Genomic DNA, 20,627 nt, shown 5'->3' with positions numbered 1-20,627 from the left:
CGCAGGGAGGGGCGGGGCAGGGCGGAGGGTGGTGACGCGGACACGTGGAGGGGGAGGCGAGCGGAGAAACTGAGGCAGAGGAAGGACCACGAGGGGGCCTGAAGGCTCCCCCCAGAGGATACCCGGCCAGGCTGGCCCTCGGGGGCGCTCTGAGGAGCCGGGCGGCCAACAAGTGGGGACGGGGGCCGGGGCTTCGGAGTCAGGATCCCGGACACCAGGAGCTTGCTGGGACCCTCCCCTTGTCCCCCGAGAATCAGAAACATTTCCTGAAGCTGGGACTTGCCATTCGCTCCTAGCCCCTTCCCCAGTGGGGAAACACCCGGAGGGATGGACTTGTCCGAGGTCACAGCGATGGTAAATGGGGGCCCAAACCCAGGGCCTTTGACTTCCTGCTGCTCCGAGGAACAAGGGCGCCCGGTGTCTGCGGTCTGAGCTCTCCCCGAGCAGAGGGAGAGAGAGGGAGACATGGGGGGGGGGGGAGAAACAGAGACAGAGATAGAGGGGGTGGGGGGGAGGGACAGAGACAGAGGGGGTGAGGAGGAGAGACAGACAGAGACAGAGACAGAGAACAGAGATAGAGGGGGTGGGGGGAGAGACAGAGACAGAGGGAGGGGGGGGAGGGACAGAGACAGAGGGAGGGGGGGGAGGGACAGACAGAGACAGAGACAGAGAACAGAGATAGAGGGGGAGGGGAGAGAGACAGAGACACAGAGACAAAGACACAAACGAGAGACAGGACAGAAGACAGTGCGAAGGGCCCAGCGAGCTTCTCCCAAGCCTGGATCCGGAGCCTCATTTCCCCCAGGGCCCGGGTGTGGGTGGGTGGGGAGCCCAAGTCCAGGCCCAGGCTGAGCTCCTCCAGCCCCCCTCTGCCTCTCCCTGGGCCATATCCCAATGTATCCCCAAACAGCCGGTTTGTGAGTGCCCCTCCCCAGGGTGCACAGGGGTTGGGGGGGGTATCAGCAGCTTCCTGCCCAGGCCCCCTTTCCTGCAGACCCCCGGGCCTCCCCTGAGTCAGGAGCCTCCTGGGAGGGGTTTGTGTGTGTTGTCAAGGGTCAAGGTCAAGGGCAGGGCCAGGGTCTAGAGCGGAGAGCTCAGAAACATGCACATTATATAACTTTGCTTTAAAATCTCTGCATCGTCTCTTCTTACAGAAATAAATACTCTGTCATCTCTGCCTGGCCGCCCCCAGCCTCACGTGGCCGGGTCCTGGAGCGGCCCCTCCCCCTCGGGGCCCAGGCAGGCCCCAGCCCCGCCCCCCTCCTGCGGGCGCCCCCCGGGCTCTCCACCAGCCAGGATGGGAGCAGGAAAGGGGGCCCCGGCCGCCAGGACAGATCAGCTACAGGAGGCGGCCCGGGAGGGGGCTCGGAGGGAGACAGTCGGGGTTTATTGCAGGAGCCCCTGAAGGAAGGAGCCAGGACAGGGTCGGGGCGTCGCCGGCCTCTGCTGGTGACTGGAGCTCCCTGTTCTGGGGGGGCCGCCCTGGGGCTCTCCTCGGGCCGGGAGGAAGGCGGTGGCTGGTGGGGGCGCCCGCCCCAGGGTCTCAAGGAAACGAGCCCCCTCCCCAAGCCATCGACTCCCCGGCAGCTGGCATTCCGCCGCCGGCCCAGTTCAGACGGGAGCTCCCGGCCCGAGCCCGGCGTCCGCCAGCCGGCCCCCGAGGCAAGTCCAAACCTGCGTCCGTAGGTGGCTGTCCGAGGAGCTGCCTGCTGGAGGCCTCTGGGTGAGGGGTGGGGAGGGGTGCCCACGGGCCCCCCCGCCGGGGTTAGCAGCCGCCTTCCACCTTGATGTGTAAGATCTTGGAGAAGCCCGGCCGCCGCCGCAGCGCCTGGGGAGGGACGAGAGGCCGCGTTATCTCTGCTCTCCGGGAAGTCCCGGCCGGGCCCGGCTCGGGGTGAGCCGGCCCTCGGTGCCCTGGGCCAAAGGGCGCCCGGGGAGGCGAGGCTTCGGAGAAGGGGGCTGGGGCGGCGGGGCCTCCCCTGCCTCCCAGCAACCTCCTCACCCAGAGCACCACGGCCTTCCCGGAGCCCCATCAGCTTTGCTCTTCCTCCTTCCAGAACGATTCCAGTCTCCTCGGATTCCTTTCGACTAATTTTCTATTTCTATTGATTTTTAAATTGATTTTTTGACAAGTATTTCAGTCTCCTCGGATTCCTTTGGACTCTTTTTTATTATTTTTCTATTTCTATTGACTTTTTACTATTTCAATAACTATTTCAGTCTCCTTGGATTCCTTTCTTACTGTTTTCTATTTTTATTTTGATAACTATATTTCAGTCTTAGATTCCTTCCTTTTCCTATTTCCTTTTTATGATTGTTTCGATGGCTATTTCAGTTTACTTGGATTTCTTTTGCCTATTTTTCTATTCTTTTGACTATTTTGATAACTGTATTTCAGTCTAGTTAGATTCCTTACTTTTTTTCTATTTCTTTTTACTTATTTCGATAATTATTTCAATCTACTTGGATTCCTTTTTATTATTTTCTATTTCAATAACTATTTCATCTATTTAGATTCCTTCCTATTTTTCCATGTCTATTTACTTTTTATTATTATTTCAATAATTATTTCAGTTTACTTAGATTCCTTCTTACTATTTTTCTATTCTTTTTATTATTTCTAGAACTGCATTTCAGTCTACTTGGATTCCTTTGCAGTCCTACATATTTTATTTTATTATTTAAAAGCACTGAGAAGAGCTTTTTGGGCTTTACCAGATGCCACAGGAGTCCGGGACCCCCAAAAGGCAAAAGCTCTGCTACAGACTCTATCTGTCTAGTACCTTTTTTTTTTTTTATAATAGCTTTTTATTTTCAAACTACATGCAAAGATAGTTTTCAACATTCACCCTTTTGAAATCTCGTATTCCAGATTGTTTCCCTCCCTTCCCCTGAGTCCCTTCCCTAGAAACAAGGAATCCAATATATGTTTAACAACAGATCTCCTAGACACATTTCCACATCGGTTGTGCTTTCAGTACTTTTTAAAGGGGTTTTCACCCCCCACACTCACACCCAGGGGGTCGGGGTGGGCTGTTGTTCATCTGCCCTGTAAGCAGATCAGCCCTGCTTCGGACTGAGATGCAGCCTACACAGAGCGGCTTTTCCCAGAGCACTGTGGGCCGTGTCCGTCCCCTGGATAGCTCTCAATGGCATGGAAAGCTGCAAGCCCTTCAGGGGGAGAAGCGCGAGGTCCTTTGACATTTGTTGGGAGGCAGCCCCTGAAATGGTTTGCTGGAGTTAGGTGGTGGTTCGGGACCGGGCTCCAGGTGTAGGGGGCGCCCTCAATCCCTTCAAACACAGACTAATGGCGGGGGGCCACAAGTGGCTGCCCGGCCCGGGCTCCTGGAAAGTCAGGTGTGGGAGCCGACACGTGTCTGCCCTTATGAAGATCAAAGGGCCGGGCTTTCCTGTCCCAGCGATGGCTGGCGGGGAAGGGATGGCTGATGTGATTCTGGGGCTGAATCACAAGAAGGAAGGCTCTGGGCCAGAGAGCCCAAGGTAAAAACTTCAGAAAACTCCCAAGTGGAGGCAGCGACAATATGACCTCCCCTGAGAGGGACAACAGGTAGGATGGAGCTCCGGGGCGCAGGCCCAAGGCCCAGCAGAGGGGGGTTCTGGGGAATCCCTGAGCTGCCTGGGGGATGCTTCGGTCACGCTTGCTGCCCCGTGCCCCACCCGGTGGGGAAGGACCCCGAGAAATGTTCCCCTGCCACTCTTCCTGTGAACTGATTTCCTCTCACCCCCTTTCCCTGACTGTCTTCTGCCCACTCACAATGCGAGACGCCGTCAGTGGGGGCTTCGAGTGGAAGTCGAACTGAGTAGCGATTTCTGGGGGTGCCGCCTGCGGGAGGGGGGAGTGCCGCACTCTCTGGAAGCTCCATTTGGCGGGCCCTGTTCAGTGCAGGCTTCCATGGAGGGCCACCAATGAGCAGGAGGCTTTCCGAGGGGACCCGCGACTGAAAACAGCTCGCAACAGCGCGGTGTCGAAACACTCGGGCCCATTTATCTCCAGCACAGAGCGTCCGGCTTACAGTGGGACGGGGCTGCCCCAGCTACGGGGACCTGCCGTGGTACTAAGCTCGGGGAAGGGACTTTTCATTAGGATTGACATTTTTATGACATTTGTGACAAATAGGACATTTATGTCACTTTATGACATTTCATTAAGAGAACAATGATGTGCTGGGATGGGATGGGGGGGAGATGAAAAATATAAGCTGTGGAATATATGGTTGGAGAGAGAGTAACAGTACTATGTATATATGCATGTATGTACATACACACACGTATATATGCTGCTTGGAACAGCAGGACAGTCCCATGGGAACAACTGGTAACCGCTATTTAGGAATTCTTTTGGCGAGCTCTGTAATGACGAAAGTGACTGGGACTTACTCATAAGGAAGGCCGGGGACTTCTGGTGAAGGAAGAGATCGATGAAGGCCATGTTTGCTAGAAGAATTTCGAAGGGCCCTACCTAGATCTTGAGGCGGAAGGGGCCTCGGAAGCCAACTGTTCCCAAAATGTCATTTTTCAGATGAAGAAAATGAAGGGCCGGAAATGTAAGTGATTTACCCAGAATCACACAGGGAGTAAGCAGAAGAGCTGGGATTTGAACCCAGGATAAGCCCCCGTTCAAACTCACAACCTTGGCCCTCACCTGGAGTAGTTCATGAATCATCTTCCTTGGATCATGATATGGTAAAAGCGTCGGCTCCAGCAAATATAGATACAGAGCCATTGGTGAAAGGCACCGAGACAGGGCACTATTCTAATAAAGATTTTCAGGGGAGCAGTCCTATCTAGGCCTGAGGGACCCTCTGAGTCCTGGCTGGAACACATATCCCAGTTATGAGAAGGGGTAGAGGACCGACACAGAAAAACCTGGGTAATTACTGAAGGATCCCAGGCCTGCTTAGGAAGTGCTTGGGGCAATTAGGGGGCTCAGTGGTTAGAGCATCAACCCAGATGTCAGGAGCCCAGACATCAGACAGAAGTCAGGAGGACCTGAGTTCAAATGTGGCCTCAGACACTTCACACTTCCTGGCTGTGTGACCCTGGGCAAGTCACTTAACCCCACTTGCCTCAGCAGTTTTGGATGTCAGTGGGTGCTGCTGCTGTTCCCTCTGTAATTCCCTTCCTTACATTATGTCTGTGTCATCTCCCTCATTAGAATAGAAACTCCTTGAGGGAAATAATTGTTTTTTTTCCTTTCTTTGAACCTCCGGGGCTTAGAATGGAGTAGAAATCAGAGAAACAAGCACATCTGTAAAATCTTCCAGAGAAAGAATGAATAGATGAGCACGATTGAAAATAGTGGTGAAAGATCTGACTTAAGGATCACGAAGAGGATAAGAAACAAAGAAAACTGGAAGGATTTTTATGACAAAGTGCTTTCGCCATCAAGGAAAAGTGGAGAGATCCCATTCGGACCCTCTAATCACAGTCCCGTTCGTGCCCAGAAGGGAAATGAAATCGTTATTAAAGAAAAGACAAGTCTACACTAAGAAGAGCCAGCAGAAGTTTGTTCTGGGAACAACCCAATTTTGAGGACATCAAGGGACCGGTTTTGAAGGTATCAGTAGGAGGGAAGACACAAATAGGGAAATCTAGGATTTTAGCATCACCCAAACAAAAACCCGGTATCTGGGAAAGCGCCCAAATCTACCAAGCCGGAAGCTTACTCATAGAGCCATTAATGCACGCTTGTCGAATAAATGGGAACTTGGCTGCTAGAAAGCCAATTTGTTAGTACGAGGAAAGCCATGAGCAAAAAGCCATCTCTCCTGGAAGGGAAACGGGGTTTCCGAGCATCCTGATGCAAGAAGAGGAACCGCAGAAGCAAATAAAGAGACTCGGCTAGCCGAGCCGGGTACAAAATGTGAACTGGATGGCCCTATGTGGCTATAGTCCATTATTTAAAAAAATTATTTGATAATTTATTTCCCCCCCTCCCCATTACATGGAACTGGGTTCCTTCAAAAGGAGAATTAGGCATTGAATGGCCACCAGAAACAGATCTGCTAGACCACCGGCATGAAATACTTAGGGTTTGGGGAGGGGAGCATCTCAGACTTCAAAACCAAGCCGTGTCTTAACTTTTTCTATTAACTCATAGGGCTCAATGGAGAACATGAAGACCGACGATGTTGAATGTCCTTCCCCGTGGGCTGGTAGCGAAGACTGTATTTTAGTTGTTCTGTGAGATATGCAAAAGATGCCTTATCAGTATATTGGAGGAGGGGGCGGCAGCAAATGCGCGGGTATGAAGGACTGCCCATATTGGGGCCATAGATAGGGGAATCTGAAGTTCCCTAAAGGGTACATGGACATGGCTCTGTGATGTCCAGAGCCAGCGACCGTCTCTGGTACGAACCCCGGCCAGATGGCCATTGGATTGATATTTTAGTACTGATTCCTTTAATTTATGGCTGCAGAGACTCCTTCTAACTCTGAATTCTGTGATTTGCTATCAGTCAGTATCGACTGGACCAACTTTGGGGGCAAAACCTTAGGAGAATTAAGTTGGGGCTCTGTTGGAATCTGTACAAACTGCTAACTCATTAAAGTTGATGTTTTGGGCCAGAACCTGAAACAAGGTACTAAGTAGAACTGATACAATGCTTGTGTTTACACCTTTACTCATTGGAGTTCACAAGTAAACTTTGTTACTCTGTGAATTCACACTTCCCTTGAAGCTCTTAGGGCCAGAGAGCATTCTGGGAGAAAACCCATAATCCCTCTCTCTGGTATATAAGAAGAAAGCAGAGGCCCAGTGGGGAGAATTCAGTCAAATTATGTTGGAATCTTTACAAACTGCTAACTAATTAGAGTTGATCTAATCTTACAAGAAGATTTTGGCCAGAACCTGAAACAAGGTACTAAGTAGAACTAATTAATACAAGGCTTGTGTTCACACCTTTACTCATTGGAGTTCACAAGTATGCCAGCTTCACAAAGTAAACTTTCTAACTTCAAGGGAGTTCACACCTCCCTTAAAGCTCTTTGGGCCAGAGAGCACTATGGGAGAAAACCCATAATCCCATTCTCTCAGAAGATTCACATATAAGGCGAGACAGCCATTCCAGAATACATTTTTCCTCTTGGCTGGCTGGTCGCAGAGGAGAGTTCAGCTGGACTGGAGAGGAGCGACTCTGGTGCAGACAGAGAGCACTTTGACAGATTTCAGCGGAATTACCCCAGAAGCCCTCTCTCCGAGGCAAGGCAGAATATTTTCCACTTGGCTGGCTGGTGGCAGACGAAGAGTTTTCAGAGGATAAAGCTACGAGTGGAGAGTTCAGTGGACAACCAGATTCATCTTCATCTCACACCACTGTAGTGGCTGGGCTCCTGCACTTCCCCCACTGAGACCAAGCTGGTCTGAAAGACTCACCAGAAAGCTAGCCGAGCCCCAAGTGAAGGAAACAAGAGATTCATTCCATCTCTGTGCTGGTTGGAGGCTAAAGGACAAAACCCTTGGATTTGGAGACATTCAGAGGGAGCTCTTGGAACCAAGCGGAGAGAGAGGCCTCTAAGCTAACCGGGCTATATTAGAGACAATAAAAGATCTGAACTTTTATCACCTGGCTGCATTTTGGATGATTATTTACTCTTAACTGAAACTAAGGCTGCCTCCAGAAAACCTCCCTGAGAAATCTGCACCTCACCTAGAGAAGAACCATGATATTATTTTAAAGAAAAACAAGAACTTCATAGGGATCAAAGTTGGCAATTCGCACTTCATGTTGGGAGAGCGAAGAAAGACAGAAGCCAGCAGGGATGGCAGATATTGGGGGAGCACGGGCTCCCCGACCTTGACAGTGAAGCCGGGGAAGCTGAAGTGGCTCCAGGACCTGGAGAACGGAAGAAGCTCATGGTCGGTGCCGGTGCGGTATCCCAGCCTGGGTGAGGGGGTTCCGTACCCCAAAGAGCGATGATCAACTTCGGTTTGCTTCAACAAATCGAGATCGTGGCAGGATTGACCGTGGAAAAATGCCTTCTGGGACAGGGAGGAGCTGAAGGACCAGCTGAGAGAAGTATGAGCTGATGGAGCCATCTAAAAGTCTCACAGTTTGGGAGTGGAATGGGAAAAGTCTGGGAATATCGAGGCACTGAATGAAAGGACTGAAGGGGATCGGTCTCCCATGCCATGGGTTCAAGGTGTCCCAGGCTGTTAGGCAGCTGGTGGTTTTTGTTATTGGAAAAAAGGAAGAAAGAAATAGAAACTTGTTTGCAAGTGCTATTAATAGCCATATTTTACAGATAAAGAAACTGAGGCAGACAGAATAGAGTTATCCAGGGTCACACAGTGAGGGTCTCAGGCAGGATTCAAATTCAGAATTTCATGTCTCCGGCACAAGGAGAAGATAGATTTATCTGCCCAACACTTTGATAGTAGGCCCCAAAGAATGTTAAGGGAACCAGTCATGTTTCAGTGGCGTAGGGCACATGAACTATCTGATGATGGTATAGAGGAGCCAATCTGCCAATCAGCGGGTCCTTGTTAAATAGCTGCCCAAGCACGGCTCTGGGTCACACTCTGTGCCGGGCCCTCTGTGAGATGCTGCATGTGCAAAGACCAAAAAAAGAGGAGTCTTTGCTCTCTTGTTTATCTAACTCTTTAGTTCTATTTCTTTCTAGCCATCCATCCATCCATCTTTCCATCTATCCATCCATCCATCCTTCTTTCTTTCTCTACCATCCATCCATTCTTCTATCTATCTACCTATCTATCCATCCATCTTTCTATCTGGCTGTCTATCCATCCTTCTTTCTATCTATCTATCCATCCATCCATCTATACGGACATTTTTGTAAGTGAGCATATGTATATTCTACAACATTTATGGGCATCACTTGTTTACCTCAGTTTCCTCATCTGTAAAACGGGGATAATAATAGCACATCAGAGATTTTTTGAGGATGAAGTGACATAATATTCATTAAAAAGCCCTCAGCACAGTGCCTGGCACACAGTAGGCATTGTGTAAGTGTTAGCTCTTATTATAACTATTAGTGTATGTATCCAAATACACACTGTCAGTGGACAAGGAGCTGGCTTCAGGAACGAACAAGAAGAGAGAACAGGCTTGATTTGGGGGACTGCGACCTTAAATTTTTCCCTGCCAGCAGAGCCTGGAACAGACCAGCCTTCTCGTCACGCCACGTGGCTGTACCCATCCCCGGCAGTCTCAGACTCCCCAGAAATCATGGAAAGCCCAAGGCGGCCGTGATACAGAGAAGTACGCAGAAGTGGAGAGGAAGATGTAAATAATTTTAGGATCTGAAGAAAAAGAAGAGAACGTATTCTGGCCAGAAGTAAGAGTCAGTGGTAACCACTGGATACTGCCTGTTCAGTATCCTTGAGGCGGTAAGAGAAGGAAGGAAGGAAACAAACATTTATTAAACACCTACTGTGTGCTCCACACTGTGCTGTACAAATGTTACCTCATTTGATCCTCATCTTTACGATGCCCTTGGGTGTTATCTCTCTATTATGTTCCCAGAAACAGAGGCACACACCTGGCAAGTGTCCGAGTCTGGATTTGAACTCGGAGCCCTGCACATGGGGTGAACCCCAGCTACAAGCCGATAGGATGACAGACCTAGCACAGGTAAGCAGCTTTTCTGGGTGGGAAAGGTTCATTCATGGGATGGAGGCCTCGATGGCATGAAGAGAATGGCCCAGCTCGGCAGGAGCATCTGCTATGTGAAATGGTTAACAGTAGGTCAGGGGGCACCGGATCGTGGCTGGCAAGGAGTACAATCGGTACTTGAGAAGTCTCAGGAAAGAACCAGTCATTGGGACTTAAGAATCTGGAAGGATCTGCAGGTTTGCGGGAACCTCGAGTAGAGCCGGGGGGCCCGGGAAGGTCACAGATCTGGGGGGATTTCGGAAGCCAGCTAGTTCAACCCTCCCATTTTATAGATGAACAAATTAAGGCCTGGAGTGCTTAAGTGACTTGTCCAGAGTCACTCCCTGACGGAGTGCTTGCTCTGGTCCTGGGGGTAGAAGGAGGAGCAATGGCTGCTAATGAAAAGAGCTGATCCAAAGGAGAACGGCTGCCTCTGGGGGTGAGGGAGCAGGGGACGGCATCCTCCTCCTCAGCTATCTTCGGTCAAGGGCTGGACGCCCACTTGTTGGTTTGTGGCCAAAGGGACGGAAAGGGTATTAAGGACGGGGTACGGGCCGTGAATGGCAAACGCCGCAGATGGGTCGGGAAAAAGGAGGTCGGGGGAAAGTCCAGGAAGGGAAAAAAGGAGGTCACTGGGGACCCCCCCCATCTGTCTACAGGATGATACAGTAACAAGAGTGGAGGAGCAGGTGGGGGAGGGGAGCGAGCCCTCGGGTGCAGGACGTGGGGTCCGGAGTCCCTCACAGTACTGACGCCCGGGCTGGGGGGTCCATGAAGTGCCCCACCTGTGTTTCCTGCTGCCCCCACTATCCTCACTGCCCTGCCACCCTTCCCACTCCTTTTTTTCCCCCCATCCTTCCATCATCTCACCATGCTCTAAACATGGATACTCCCCGAGGCCCCTGGCCTTTGGGTCAGGAAGACGGGCCCCTCCCTGAGGGCTTCCCCTCTAGGAGTTTATAAACGCCCGCCGGCCAATTTCCCCCACTAGTCTGGAAGGCTCCGGAACCTCAGACTGCCCTCGGATGAAGGCCGTCCCACCCGCTCGCTAGAAAATGAGGGGTGGGTTCTCCTGGGAATTGTTCCCCCGCTTGTTCTTCCCCCACTGCTCCTGTCATTTGGGGGATCAGGCTTTACAGGCCCCACACCAGAAGCGAGCCCTGTGCCAGCCCGATTACAGAAAATGGCTTGGGGGGCGTCAGGGTCTCCCAGTCTCCCCACCTGGAGCTTGGTCACCATTTCCTCAAACAGCTTCCGGGCTTCGGGGCTCCCTGGTTCTTTGAAGTAGTCCACGATCCCGATCTGTACCACGATGGACTTGAGGTTCCGGCAAACACCTGGGGCGGAGAGAGGGTGAGGCGGTTCTTGGCTGGGCCTGACCCAGAGCCTGGTGAATGGGGGGCGTCCCTCTCAGACATCAGGAGCCCACCTGTGCCCTGACAGCCGTCGCCCAGACTCAGATGCCAAAGGAGGGCTGGGGTTTGTGTGGGGGCTAATGGAGGGCTGGCAAGTGGCGCGTTCGTGCATCTTTTCCTCCAGCCCTTAATCCCTCCAGCCAGCCATTCATTAATCTGTCCTTCCTACAAACCCACCCGCTCATCAGTCCCCTCACTCACTAATCCCCCATCTTGTCATTCATTAATCCAACTATCGTCCTAGCCATTCATTAATCGGCCGGCCGTCCTTCCATTCACGAATGCGACCGTCCATCCCTTCCTCCCTGCACGAATGCATCCACTCTTCCCATTCATTCATGAACTTACCCACTCATCCTCACCTCCACTCATCCCTCCCTCCCTCCTCCTTCACTGACCTGTCCATTCATCTATTGGACCCCAAGCCCCCCCAGGTGCAAAGCTTGCTAATCCCCACCAGCCCTGGCCCCCCCACTTCCCCCCGCCCATGATTGGCCGGCGGGGGCTGCACCAGGACGAGTGCGTGTGTGGGGGGGCGCTGACCGGGGGCTTTCCCCGTGACTCACTGTTGAAGTGCAGCAGGGCCTTGGGGGTGACCGGGGTGGCCGTGAGCACCAGCATCTCCAGGCCCTTCAGCCCCTCCCTGCAGACCTCGGCCGCCACCTCCTGGGTGATCTCCGCCACGTGGTCCAGCTCCAGCACCTGCAGCCTCATGCAGTTCCGGGCTGGGGGGAGAGGCCGAGGAAGGGCTGAGCGACGGCTCCCGGCTCCCCCGCTCGGGGACTCGGCAGCCTCCCTTCCCCGGCCGGGCGGGTCTCCAGCCTCTCAGTGAGGGCCCAGCCGGAACAAGTTCTCCCTTGGGAACGAGCCACTAGGCTCTCCCCGGCCCCCTCCCTCCCACCGCGCTAAGCCACGGCCTCGGCGCTCCCGCTCCGAGGGTCCCCCCGGCCCCCGCAGACCCTCCCTCACGGCCCCACGCGGAAGCAGGGCCCCGGGGGTCCGGGAGGGGACTCACCCAGGGAGGCCAGGCCCTGCACCCCGCAGCCCGCTCCTCCTACCCCCAGGGCTCGGAGGTGGGGCCAGCAGCGTCCGATCATCTGCAGGCACCGGTTACTGAAGCGTGTGGGCTGCTGGCTAGAAGACAGGGTGGGGGAGCGAAGGGGGGAGCAAGAAGGGAGGTCAGAGGGGCCGCGGGAGTCCTCCCCAGTCCTCCCTTTCAGGGGGACCCCTCGGTGCCTCCGGGACGCTCCCTGGCTGCTCCGCCTTCAGTCTGTTCCACAAGGGCCCCCCACAGCACAGGCCGGGCCCATGAATCGATAGCAGGACGCAGAGGAGGGGCGGCCCCCGGGGGCCGAGCCAGGCCCGGCCGTCAGGTCCTGCGCCAGCTCCCGCTCCCCCGTTTCCGAGGAGCCACCTGGGGCTTTTAGCTGCCCGAGCCCCCGCGGCCCCCGGCCCCACTCACCAGGGGTGAAGAGGGGCCACTTGCAGGGAGATGATCTCCCTACAGCCGGCCCCCAGGGCCCAGATGACCTCGTGGCCAACGGGATCCGTCGCGCTCCTGCAGGGAAGAGGAGGAGAGTGAGGGTCCCGGGGGCCCCCACAGCCGAGGCCGCCTCCACCCCTCTGCCCTCGGAGGCTGCAGACGGGCGGCGGTTTCCAGGTGGTCACTCTGGTGTCCGTTTTTATTTCCCTTTCATTTCCTCCTTCTCCCCAGCGAGCCATCCCCTTGTAACTCAGAAGAGAAAAACTTTAAAACGTGATTCAGCAAACTGGCAAACGCTTTCTGCAAATGCCCCATTCCTCACCCATAGGTCCCCACCTGCCAAGAAGGGAGGAGGCCGGGTTGTGTGTGTGTGTGAATGTGAGCCTTTCCTCACCGCGACCCCGTGGAGAAAGCCGCAGACATCCTCATTCCCATTCCACAGACACACAAACCGAAGCCCAGAAGGACCGAGCCGCCTGACCGGGGGGCTCCCGCCTCCGAGCCCATTGCCTCTCACCGCACCCCGAGGGTAAGCCGGGCCAGCTGGGATCGGGGTCGGAGAGGCTCTCCGGGAGCTTCTGGCTGGGCAGGACGGCCTCCGGGGACCCACCTGTAGGTGACGGCCTGCAGGGCCCGGCAGTAGCAGCTGGCCAGCCAGAGGGAGCGGTCGGTGAGGACGTTGGGGCAGTGGGAGATGCGCAGGATCAGCAGGTTCCCGCCGGCAGCTTTGAGCAGGGACTCCAGCCCCGCCTCCAGGCAGCCCCTGGAACAGCGGCCGGGTCAGTGGGCCCCCCTCCCCACCCCACCCCGTTCCGGGGGCCAGCCCAGCAAGTCTCCTCGGCGTGCAAGGACCGAGCTCCCAGGGCCCAAAAAGCAGTTCCCACCCTGAGGAGCTTAATTCTACAGGGAGGAAGTTAGAGGCTCCCGGACTTGGGCGGGAGGGGACCTAAAGCTCGGCTGGCCTGGCCGAGCCCCCCTGGGGATGGGCGAACGGGCGGGGACGCGAAGCAGAGAATGGGGAAAGGGCCGGACCTGGGTCGGGCAGAGCTTCCCGGGGGACCTTCACCGTCCTGATGGTGATAATGGAACTTGGCCAGGGCTTAGGCTTATAAAGCAGTTACCTCACTTGGTCTCCCCCCAATTCTGCCCAGTCGGTGCCATCATTATCCCATTCTTCAGATGGAGAAACCGAGAACTTAAGTAACTTGCTCAGGGTCCCACAGCCAGCAAGATTTGAACTCGGGCCTTCCTATCTCCCCTATTGTATCCTCCCGGAGTAGTATGTAAGAGTAGTGACACATTTTGTGCACTTGGCACAGTTCCTAGCACGCACTAAGTGCTTAATAAATGCTCCGTTGGATTAGACTGAAGATGGGCCCCCCTTACTCGGACGACCAGGGCCTCTGACAGGCCCCTCCCCTAGGGCCCCGCCCCCGGCCCCACCTGGTGCTCCTCAGGTACTCCTCCTTGCCCTCCTTCTTTCCCCGCTGCCGGGGCTTCAGGTTCTGCAGCGTCAGGGAGTGCGTCTGGGTGCACCACTGGGACAGCATCGCCAGGAACTGGGGGTGAGAAGGAGAGTCCCACATTGGGGGCCCGGACACACCCGCCGCCGGCTAAGGGAGGCTGAAGGCAGAGGAAGGTGGGAAAACCAGTCCACTCCCAGACGCTGATCAAGCACCTACTGTGCGCTCAGACCCGAGATCAGGAAGTTTCCAACTCCCAAGTTTACTTGGGGACAGAAGCTTTCCTTCCGCACAGGACGGAGAATGATAGAGAATCTCAGCTGGGCAGGCCGGGGGGAGGGAGGGAGGGGAGGCAGGAGATTCGGGACAGGTGGGGAATTATGGGAATTATGCTGGCCTCCCAAAAACAGGTAAAAGCTTTGAATTTTTTTCAATTTTCTTAATATCTTTTGTTTTTAGGATGTCTAGACTTCCCACTGTTTCCTCCTTCCTTCTCTCTTACAGAGGGAACTATGGCAGAAGCCTTTATTAATCACTTACTCTGTACTGAACACTCTAATTATTATATCATTTGATCCTTTCAACAACCCTGGAAGATGGGTGCTGTTATCACCCCCATTTTACAGATGGGTACATCTAGACTTCCCACTGTTTTTCTCTTCCTTCTCTTTATCCCATTTTACAGAAGAGTAAACAGAGGCAGTTAAACTATTAAGTGACTCATCCAGGGTCACACAGCCAGAAAACACCTGAATTTAAACTCAGATCTTCCTGACTCCTGTCGCTCTGTCCGCCGTCCCATCTGCTTGTAGAGAGCCATTTTTCATGACAAAGAATTAAAAAAAAAAAAACATTCCAACTATTATTCCATTGAAAAAGTCTGGGATCCTCTGTAGCATTCCCCACCCACTGTGCTCCCTCCTTTGCAACTTTTCTTTCTGTCTCTGACCAAGCTTGGCCATTATCATTTAACAGCATCTAGTCTCTTTTTTTCCCCCTGAGGCAATTGGGGTTAAGTGACTTGCCCAGGGCCACACAGCCAGGAAGAACCTTAGCCGTAACCGATCCGTGTTCCTGAAAGTCATTTGCCTTCCCAGCTCTGCTGCCTTAACTCCTCACCACCTCCGCAGGGCTTCCCATGGCTCTCCGCCTTCATCACAAGCGCCCATTCTTGCAGGGTAGCAACAGCCCCTCCATCCACGGCCCACAACGCATTCAGCCCCTCCGCGGTCCATGTCTCCTTTGTCTCCCACCTTTGCCGACAAGAAAACCGTTGCCGTAAATATCCTGGTGCGTGTGGCTCTCTCCTTTGTACGGACGCCCTCCTCGGAGTGGAACCTCTGGCTCAGAGGAGACCCGCTTTTAGTCCAAACAGCTTTCCGGACTGGCCGGATCCAGCTCCACCAACGGACAATTTTCACCTTTTCTCGTTACCAGTTTGCGGGTGTGAGTGAGACTTCCCAGCCGCATTAATGTGCGTTTCCCGATGGGTGACTCGGGGCATCCTTTCCTGTGGTCGTCCAGAGTCTTCAGGACTGCTGACACCCTTTGACCCCTTATCTATCAGAGGACGGCTTCGGAGTTCTACGTTAATGCTGCTGTTCAAGTCGTTTCAGTTCCTATCTCCTTGACCCCATTTGGGGCTGGGGGGGGACAAAGATACTAATGTGGCTCTCTGTTTTTTTCCTCCAGCTCATTTTATGAATGAGGAAACTGAGGTAAACGGGGTTAAGTGACTTGTTCAGGGTCACACAACGAGTAAGTAACGACAGGGTAGATCTGACCTGATTCCAAGTCCAATGCTCTATCTACTGCACCGTATATTTATGTTAGCTGTCCATAGAACTATATTGATGTTAATGGTCTAAACATCCCTATATAGCTGTGATATCACATATACATAATAGCTCTAGCAGGGGTCCTCCAACTACGGCCCGTGGGCCAGATGTGGCAGCTGAGGATGTTTATCCCCCTCCCCCAGGGCTATGAAGTTTCTTTATTTAAAGGCCCACAAAACAAAGTGTTTGTTTTTACTGTAGTCCGGCCCTCCAACAGTCTGAGGGACAGGGAACTGGCCCCCTATTTAAAAAGTTGGAGGACCCCTGCTCTATGACACATACATGCCTATATAACATCCACATATCACATACATACACTCCTACATAACTGTGGTATCGCATATCAAAGACAAACAAAGCAGGAGTTTTTCCCAGTTGACGCCTTCCCTTCTCAGTTGCATTCATTTTGTTTGTGCACAAGTTTTTCTCTTTCCCGACGGTGGGAGCTCGGCCAATCCCGGCCTTTACCGAGTATTTGGCTTGTGATTTTGGTGCGGGCTTGAGTGTCGCGTCTGCTTTCTGGACCACTAACCATAGGGGAGGAAAAAGCCTTCTGATCAGCTGCCGAACTGGAAGCGAGAGGAAAGCCATTGTCTCCCGAGAGGGCAGCTCCTGGCTTCTTTCCTGTTTGGTTGCAATTAAGGGGAGACGGGCTTTAAGCCTCTGGGAAGGGAGCGAGATCTCAGACGTTAGTCCCCCCGCCTGGGCTACACGTGGCCCCAAACGTGGCCCTCTGTTCTTTGTCTCTTGTTTTCTCTCCCTTGGAGGCGGGGGAGTATTGGAAAGAGGCGTGACGTCATGGGCTGGCAAGGCCGGGAGAGCGGACCTCTCCCAGTCTGGGAGCTCTGGGACCCATCACAGCATCAGCTGCAGGGGCCAAGCCCGCTCCTTCTGCAGAAATGCTCTTGAGGGGGCAAATGCGCAGAGTAGCTACTTTAAGCCGCCCTCTCCTTCCAGGGACTGAGGCAGGAAAGGCATTAATTAGCCCACCCCTGGCTCTAGGGAGAAACGCCCTGGAAATTCTCATAAAATATCCCTTTGTCAAAAGGCTCTGAAGTGGTTAAGTGATAAAGCTTCATGAGTTTCACCCCAGAATGGGGGCTCAAGCTGTCAGCTCTGTCGTTCCGTAGCCCCTCAAGAGCTCCATTACACCCCTGCGAGGGGACCATAGCCAACCTTTGTCTTGGGGGACCATTTCAGCAACGGGAGTGGGAAATCGAGAGAGGGTCCCCAGAGTTTGTGAACGTTACACGCACGAAGCGTTAGCTCTTCAGAGACCGAGGAATCCCATGATCCAAAGCCATGTAGCCCCCGCAGAAGAATAACGAAATGAAAGAGACGGCTCTTTACTTTACGGAGGAACTTTCGGTCAGTGAAAGGGCTGAGCCATTATTTGAAAACTGGCAAAAACAATTTGTCCCGGTGCCATGTTCTCAACGATGAGCCTGTCTCCTTGTCCTGATGCCGAGTTTATTTACGGGGCAGGTTCTGACGGGCAAGCGCCAGCTGGACCGAACGCCCAGTTACACATTAGACATAACACACACGGACCCCAGGTGGTTTTCATCCACTTGGTGTTTCCTGGGTCTAGATCAAACTCCACCTCACGTTCTTGCCATTGGCTCATTGGGGACAATTTCCTCTGCAAACGGGAGCATCTGGAGGACCTCCCCCCCTCAGGGAGCTCGCCTTGGTTAGATCGTCTCCGCGGTGATGGCAAGAACGATCTCATGATAGTGATGATTAGAAGGCGGACCCAAAGGATCTTTGCCAAGTCAGGTCTCTCAAGGTGATTTTGCCGTATCCGCGGGAAACGCCATCTTGGAGAAGCTTGTTCTTCTGAATCAAGGGCTTTTGTAAAAACAGTTCAGAAGCAGCGAGACACGATGGGATGTTGTACACGCTGAGCCTTTTAGTCAGCTGGGATACCATAAAAATACGGCCGGCTGCAGGGGTTTTGGTAACCACCGTTGGCCCGTTTCTCAAGCCTTGCGTCGAGGACGCCTTTGACGTGTGTGAATATTATCCTTGAGGATTTTAGGGACTCCCGAGCGAGAGCTGTTTGCTCAGTCATCGCTTTTGGGAATTTTGTGTAAATAATGGATATTACAGTGATTTTGTCAGTGTCCAATCCCACCATTAGACAGCTTAGCAGAATGCCTTACCTACAGTGGGTTCTTAACAACAGTGACCTGAATGGACTTTGTACCTCCCTCTCCACCCCTTCCCTGTGCAGTGCATTGCTCTGTATACAGCAAGGGATTAGAAACAGCTGAGAAAGCAGAAGACCTTACACACAGTAGGTGCATTGCTCTGTACACAGCAAGGGATTAGAAATAGCTGAATAAGCAGAAGGCCTTAACACACAGTAGGTGCATTGCTCTGTACACAGCAAGGGATTAGAAACAGCTGAAAAAGCAGAAGGCCTTGCACACAGTAGATGCATTGCTCTGTACACAGCAAGGGATTAGAAACAGCTGAATAAGCAGAAGGCCTTACACACAGTAGGTGCATTGCTCTGTACACAGCAAGGGATTAGAAACAGCTGAATAAGCAGAAGGCCTTACACACAGTAGGTGCATTGCTCTGTATACAGCAAGGGATTAGAAACAGCTGAAAAAGCAGAAGGCCTTACACACAGTAGGTGCATTGCTCTGTATAGAGCAAGGGATTAGAAACAGCTGAATAAGCAGAATGCCTTACACATAGTAGGTGCATTGCTTTGTATACAGCAAGGGATTAGAAACAGCTGAAAAAGCAGAAGGCCTTACACACAGTAGGTGCACTGTTCTGTATACAGCAAGGGATTAGAAACAGCTGAATAAGCAGAATGCCTTACACACAGTAGGTGCATTGCTTTGTATACAGCAAGGGATTAGAAACAGCTGAAAAAGCAGAAGGCCTTACACACAGTAGGTGCATTGCTCTGTATACAGCAAGGGATTAGAAACAGCTGAATAATGAGGACTAAAGTGGAGCTGGCTTGGCGGCCACTGTCCCCTGAAATGGAGATGACACAAAGGGCAGCGGGGGCTGGGAGGGGAGAGCGAGGGGAGTGGGGGGTGGGCCGTACCTTGGAGCAGACGCGGGCGTTCTCCAGCAGCACGCGGGTCCAGACGGCGGGGTGCCGGGCCACAAACCTCCAGTCCTTGCAGACCTCGGCGGCGTGCAGGAGGGTCCGGGTGTCCAGGTAAGTGAAGATGCAGAAGAGGGCCGCCCGCATCTTCAGGATCTCCGGGCTGATGACTTCGTTGGAGCGCGAGGGGCTGCCGCCGTCAGCCTGCCGGCCCCGCCCGCTGCCCCCCTCTGAGCGGGCTGGAGGACCTAACACAGTGTCAGCGGGGTGCACGGCGGGGAAACTGAGGCACGGGGTCGGGGAGGAGAAGGCAAGGACGGGAGTGGTGGGGAGCTGGGCGGGAACAGGAGGGGCACGTCAGGCGCTGGGGGAGGAAGGGACTGGGCCGTGGACACCCCTGCAGGGCTTGGGGGGCAGCGCTGGCAGGAAGGGAGGAGATCCCGCTCCCTCTGGGGACCTTTACTTGGAGGTGGGGGTGGAGAGGAAGGACCACCAGGGGCCAAGAAACTTTGAGCCGCGTGGCCGAGGAGGTCTCTTCACAGTCTGATTTTGGAACCTAAATGACTGGCAGGAGCCAGGTTTGTCCCCCACTTTCTCACTGTCCCTTTCCCCCTTCTTTAATGGGAGCAGCCATTTCTCTGCCGGGTGATGAGGAGCTGAGACAGGTCTGTCTCCTGGGGGTGGGAGAGGGGCCTGGAGGCCCCTTGGCGCCGTCTGGGGCGGCCCCCTTACTTTAGGGAAGGGGGAACCAAGGCCCCGGGAGCGTTTGGCCCCCGTCACACAGCGGGAGGGGTCAGGAGTGGGACGCAAACGCGGGCCTGAGAGCCCCCCTGGCTCTGCACTGTACCCCAGGCGGCCCCAGGGACAGGGCAGGAAACGAGGTCTTGGGGCCCCCGAGGGCCTCGGCACTCACCGGACAGGCGGCAGCTGCTGAGGGCCCGGGGGGGCGTGGGGCCGGAGGCCGAGGCTTCCGAGGGCCCCTCGGCCTCAGACTCGGTGGTCCGGGAGCCCACGTCCGAGACGTCGCCCTCCTCCCCTTCGGTGCTGTGCCGGCGGGGCCTCCGCTGCCAGTTCTGGATGGCCTGGCGCCTCAGGCCCGAGCTCCGGGGCACCTGGGGCCTCTCAAAGCCCGCGCCGCCCTCCGCCCGGGCCCCCGCGCCGCCGGCCCCGTCCCCGGCCGCCGCCTCCTCCGGGGGGTAAGGGTCCGCGGTGTCGCTGTCGTAGCAGCCGGAGCTCTGGGACAAGGCCTTGGCGCGGCTGGAGGCCCTGGTGGGGCGGGAAAGGCCGGAGCCGTGAGCGGGACCGGGCGGGAGGGAGCCGCTGCTCCGACGTCCGCCCCGTCCCCTCCTGCAGGAAGCCCTCCCAGACCGGCCAGAGAGGAGCAGACGGGTCAGCGCAGGCTGTGCCGAGGAGAAGGGGGGCGGGGTCAGCAGCTCCTCCTGGGGGAAAGCTGGGGGGGAACGGGTGGGGGAGGGGCGCTCGAGGGCGGGCGGGGGCCGGGGTCACAAGAGCTTACCCTGTGCTGGAGGAGGAGCGGTGATTGGACACGGCGTAGGTGTTGTGCATGATGGGCCCCGAGTGCCGGTCCCGCTGTGGGGGGTCAGAGGGTAGGGCCGGGAGGGGGAGAGAACGAAGGGAAGGGAAGAGAGGAGGGAGATCAAATGGCAGAAGGAAAGGGAAGGAGGTGGAGGGGAGAGAAGGGGAGAGGAGAAGG

At 54.5% G+C, this 20,627-nt stretch overlaps 1 protein-coding gene across 2 annotated transcripts in view; it reads right to left on the bottom strand.

The window, feature by feature from the left end:
• Positions 1–625: 625 nt before the first annotated feature.
• Positions 626–20,627, bottom strand: part of FBXO41 (F-box protein 41) — a 35,898-nt gene continuing 15,896 nt past the window's right edge. The window contains exons 4-13 of one of the 2 annotated variants that reach the window (XM_051974263.1): positions 20,430–20,503; positions 19,827–20,179; positions 18,911–19,161; positions 13,980–14,095; positions 13,147–13,299; positions 12,516–12,611; positions 12,069–12,187; positions 11,620–11,778; positions 10,860–10,975; positions 626–1,828 (exon numbers count right to left, since the gene is read on the bottom strand). In XM_051974263.1, the coding sequence (XP_051830223.1) occupies positions 1,766–1,828; positions 10,860–10,975; positions 11,620–11,778; positions 12,069–12,187; positions 12,516–12,611; positions 13,147–13,299; positions 13,980–14,095; positions 18,911–19,161; positions 19,827–20,179; positions 20,430–20,503 (1,500 nt within the window). In that variant the 3' untranslated portion in view covers positions 626–1,765. The remainder of the gene's footprint in view (positions 1,829–10,859; positions 10,976–11,619; positions 11,779–12,068; positions 12,188–12,515; positions 12,612–13,146; positions 13,300–13,979; positions 14,096–18,910; positions 19,162–19,826; positions 20,180–20,429; positions 20,504–20,627) is intronic. The other variant, XM_051974265.1, reaches the window with a different exon arrangement.

This window comes from Antechinus flavipes, chromosome 2, assembly GCF_016432865.1.
Source record: "Antechinus flavipes isolate AdamAnt ecotype Samford, QLD, Australia chromosome 2, AdamAnt_v2, whole genome shotgun sequence".
Lineage (NCBI taxonomy): Eukaryota > Metazoa > Chordata > Mammalia > Dasyuromorphia > Dasyuridae > Antechinus > Antechinus flavipes.
This window is presented reverse-complemented; position numbering and strand designations above follow the sequence as displayed.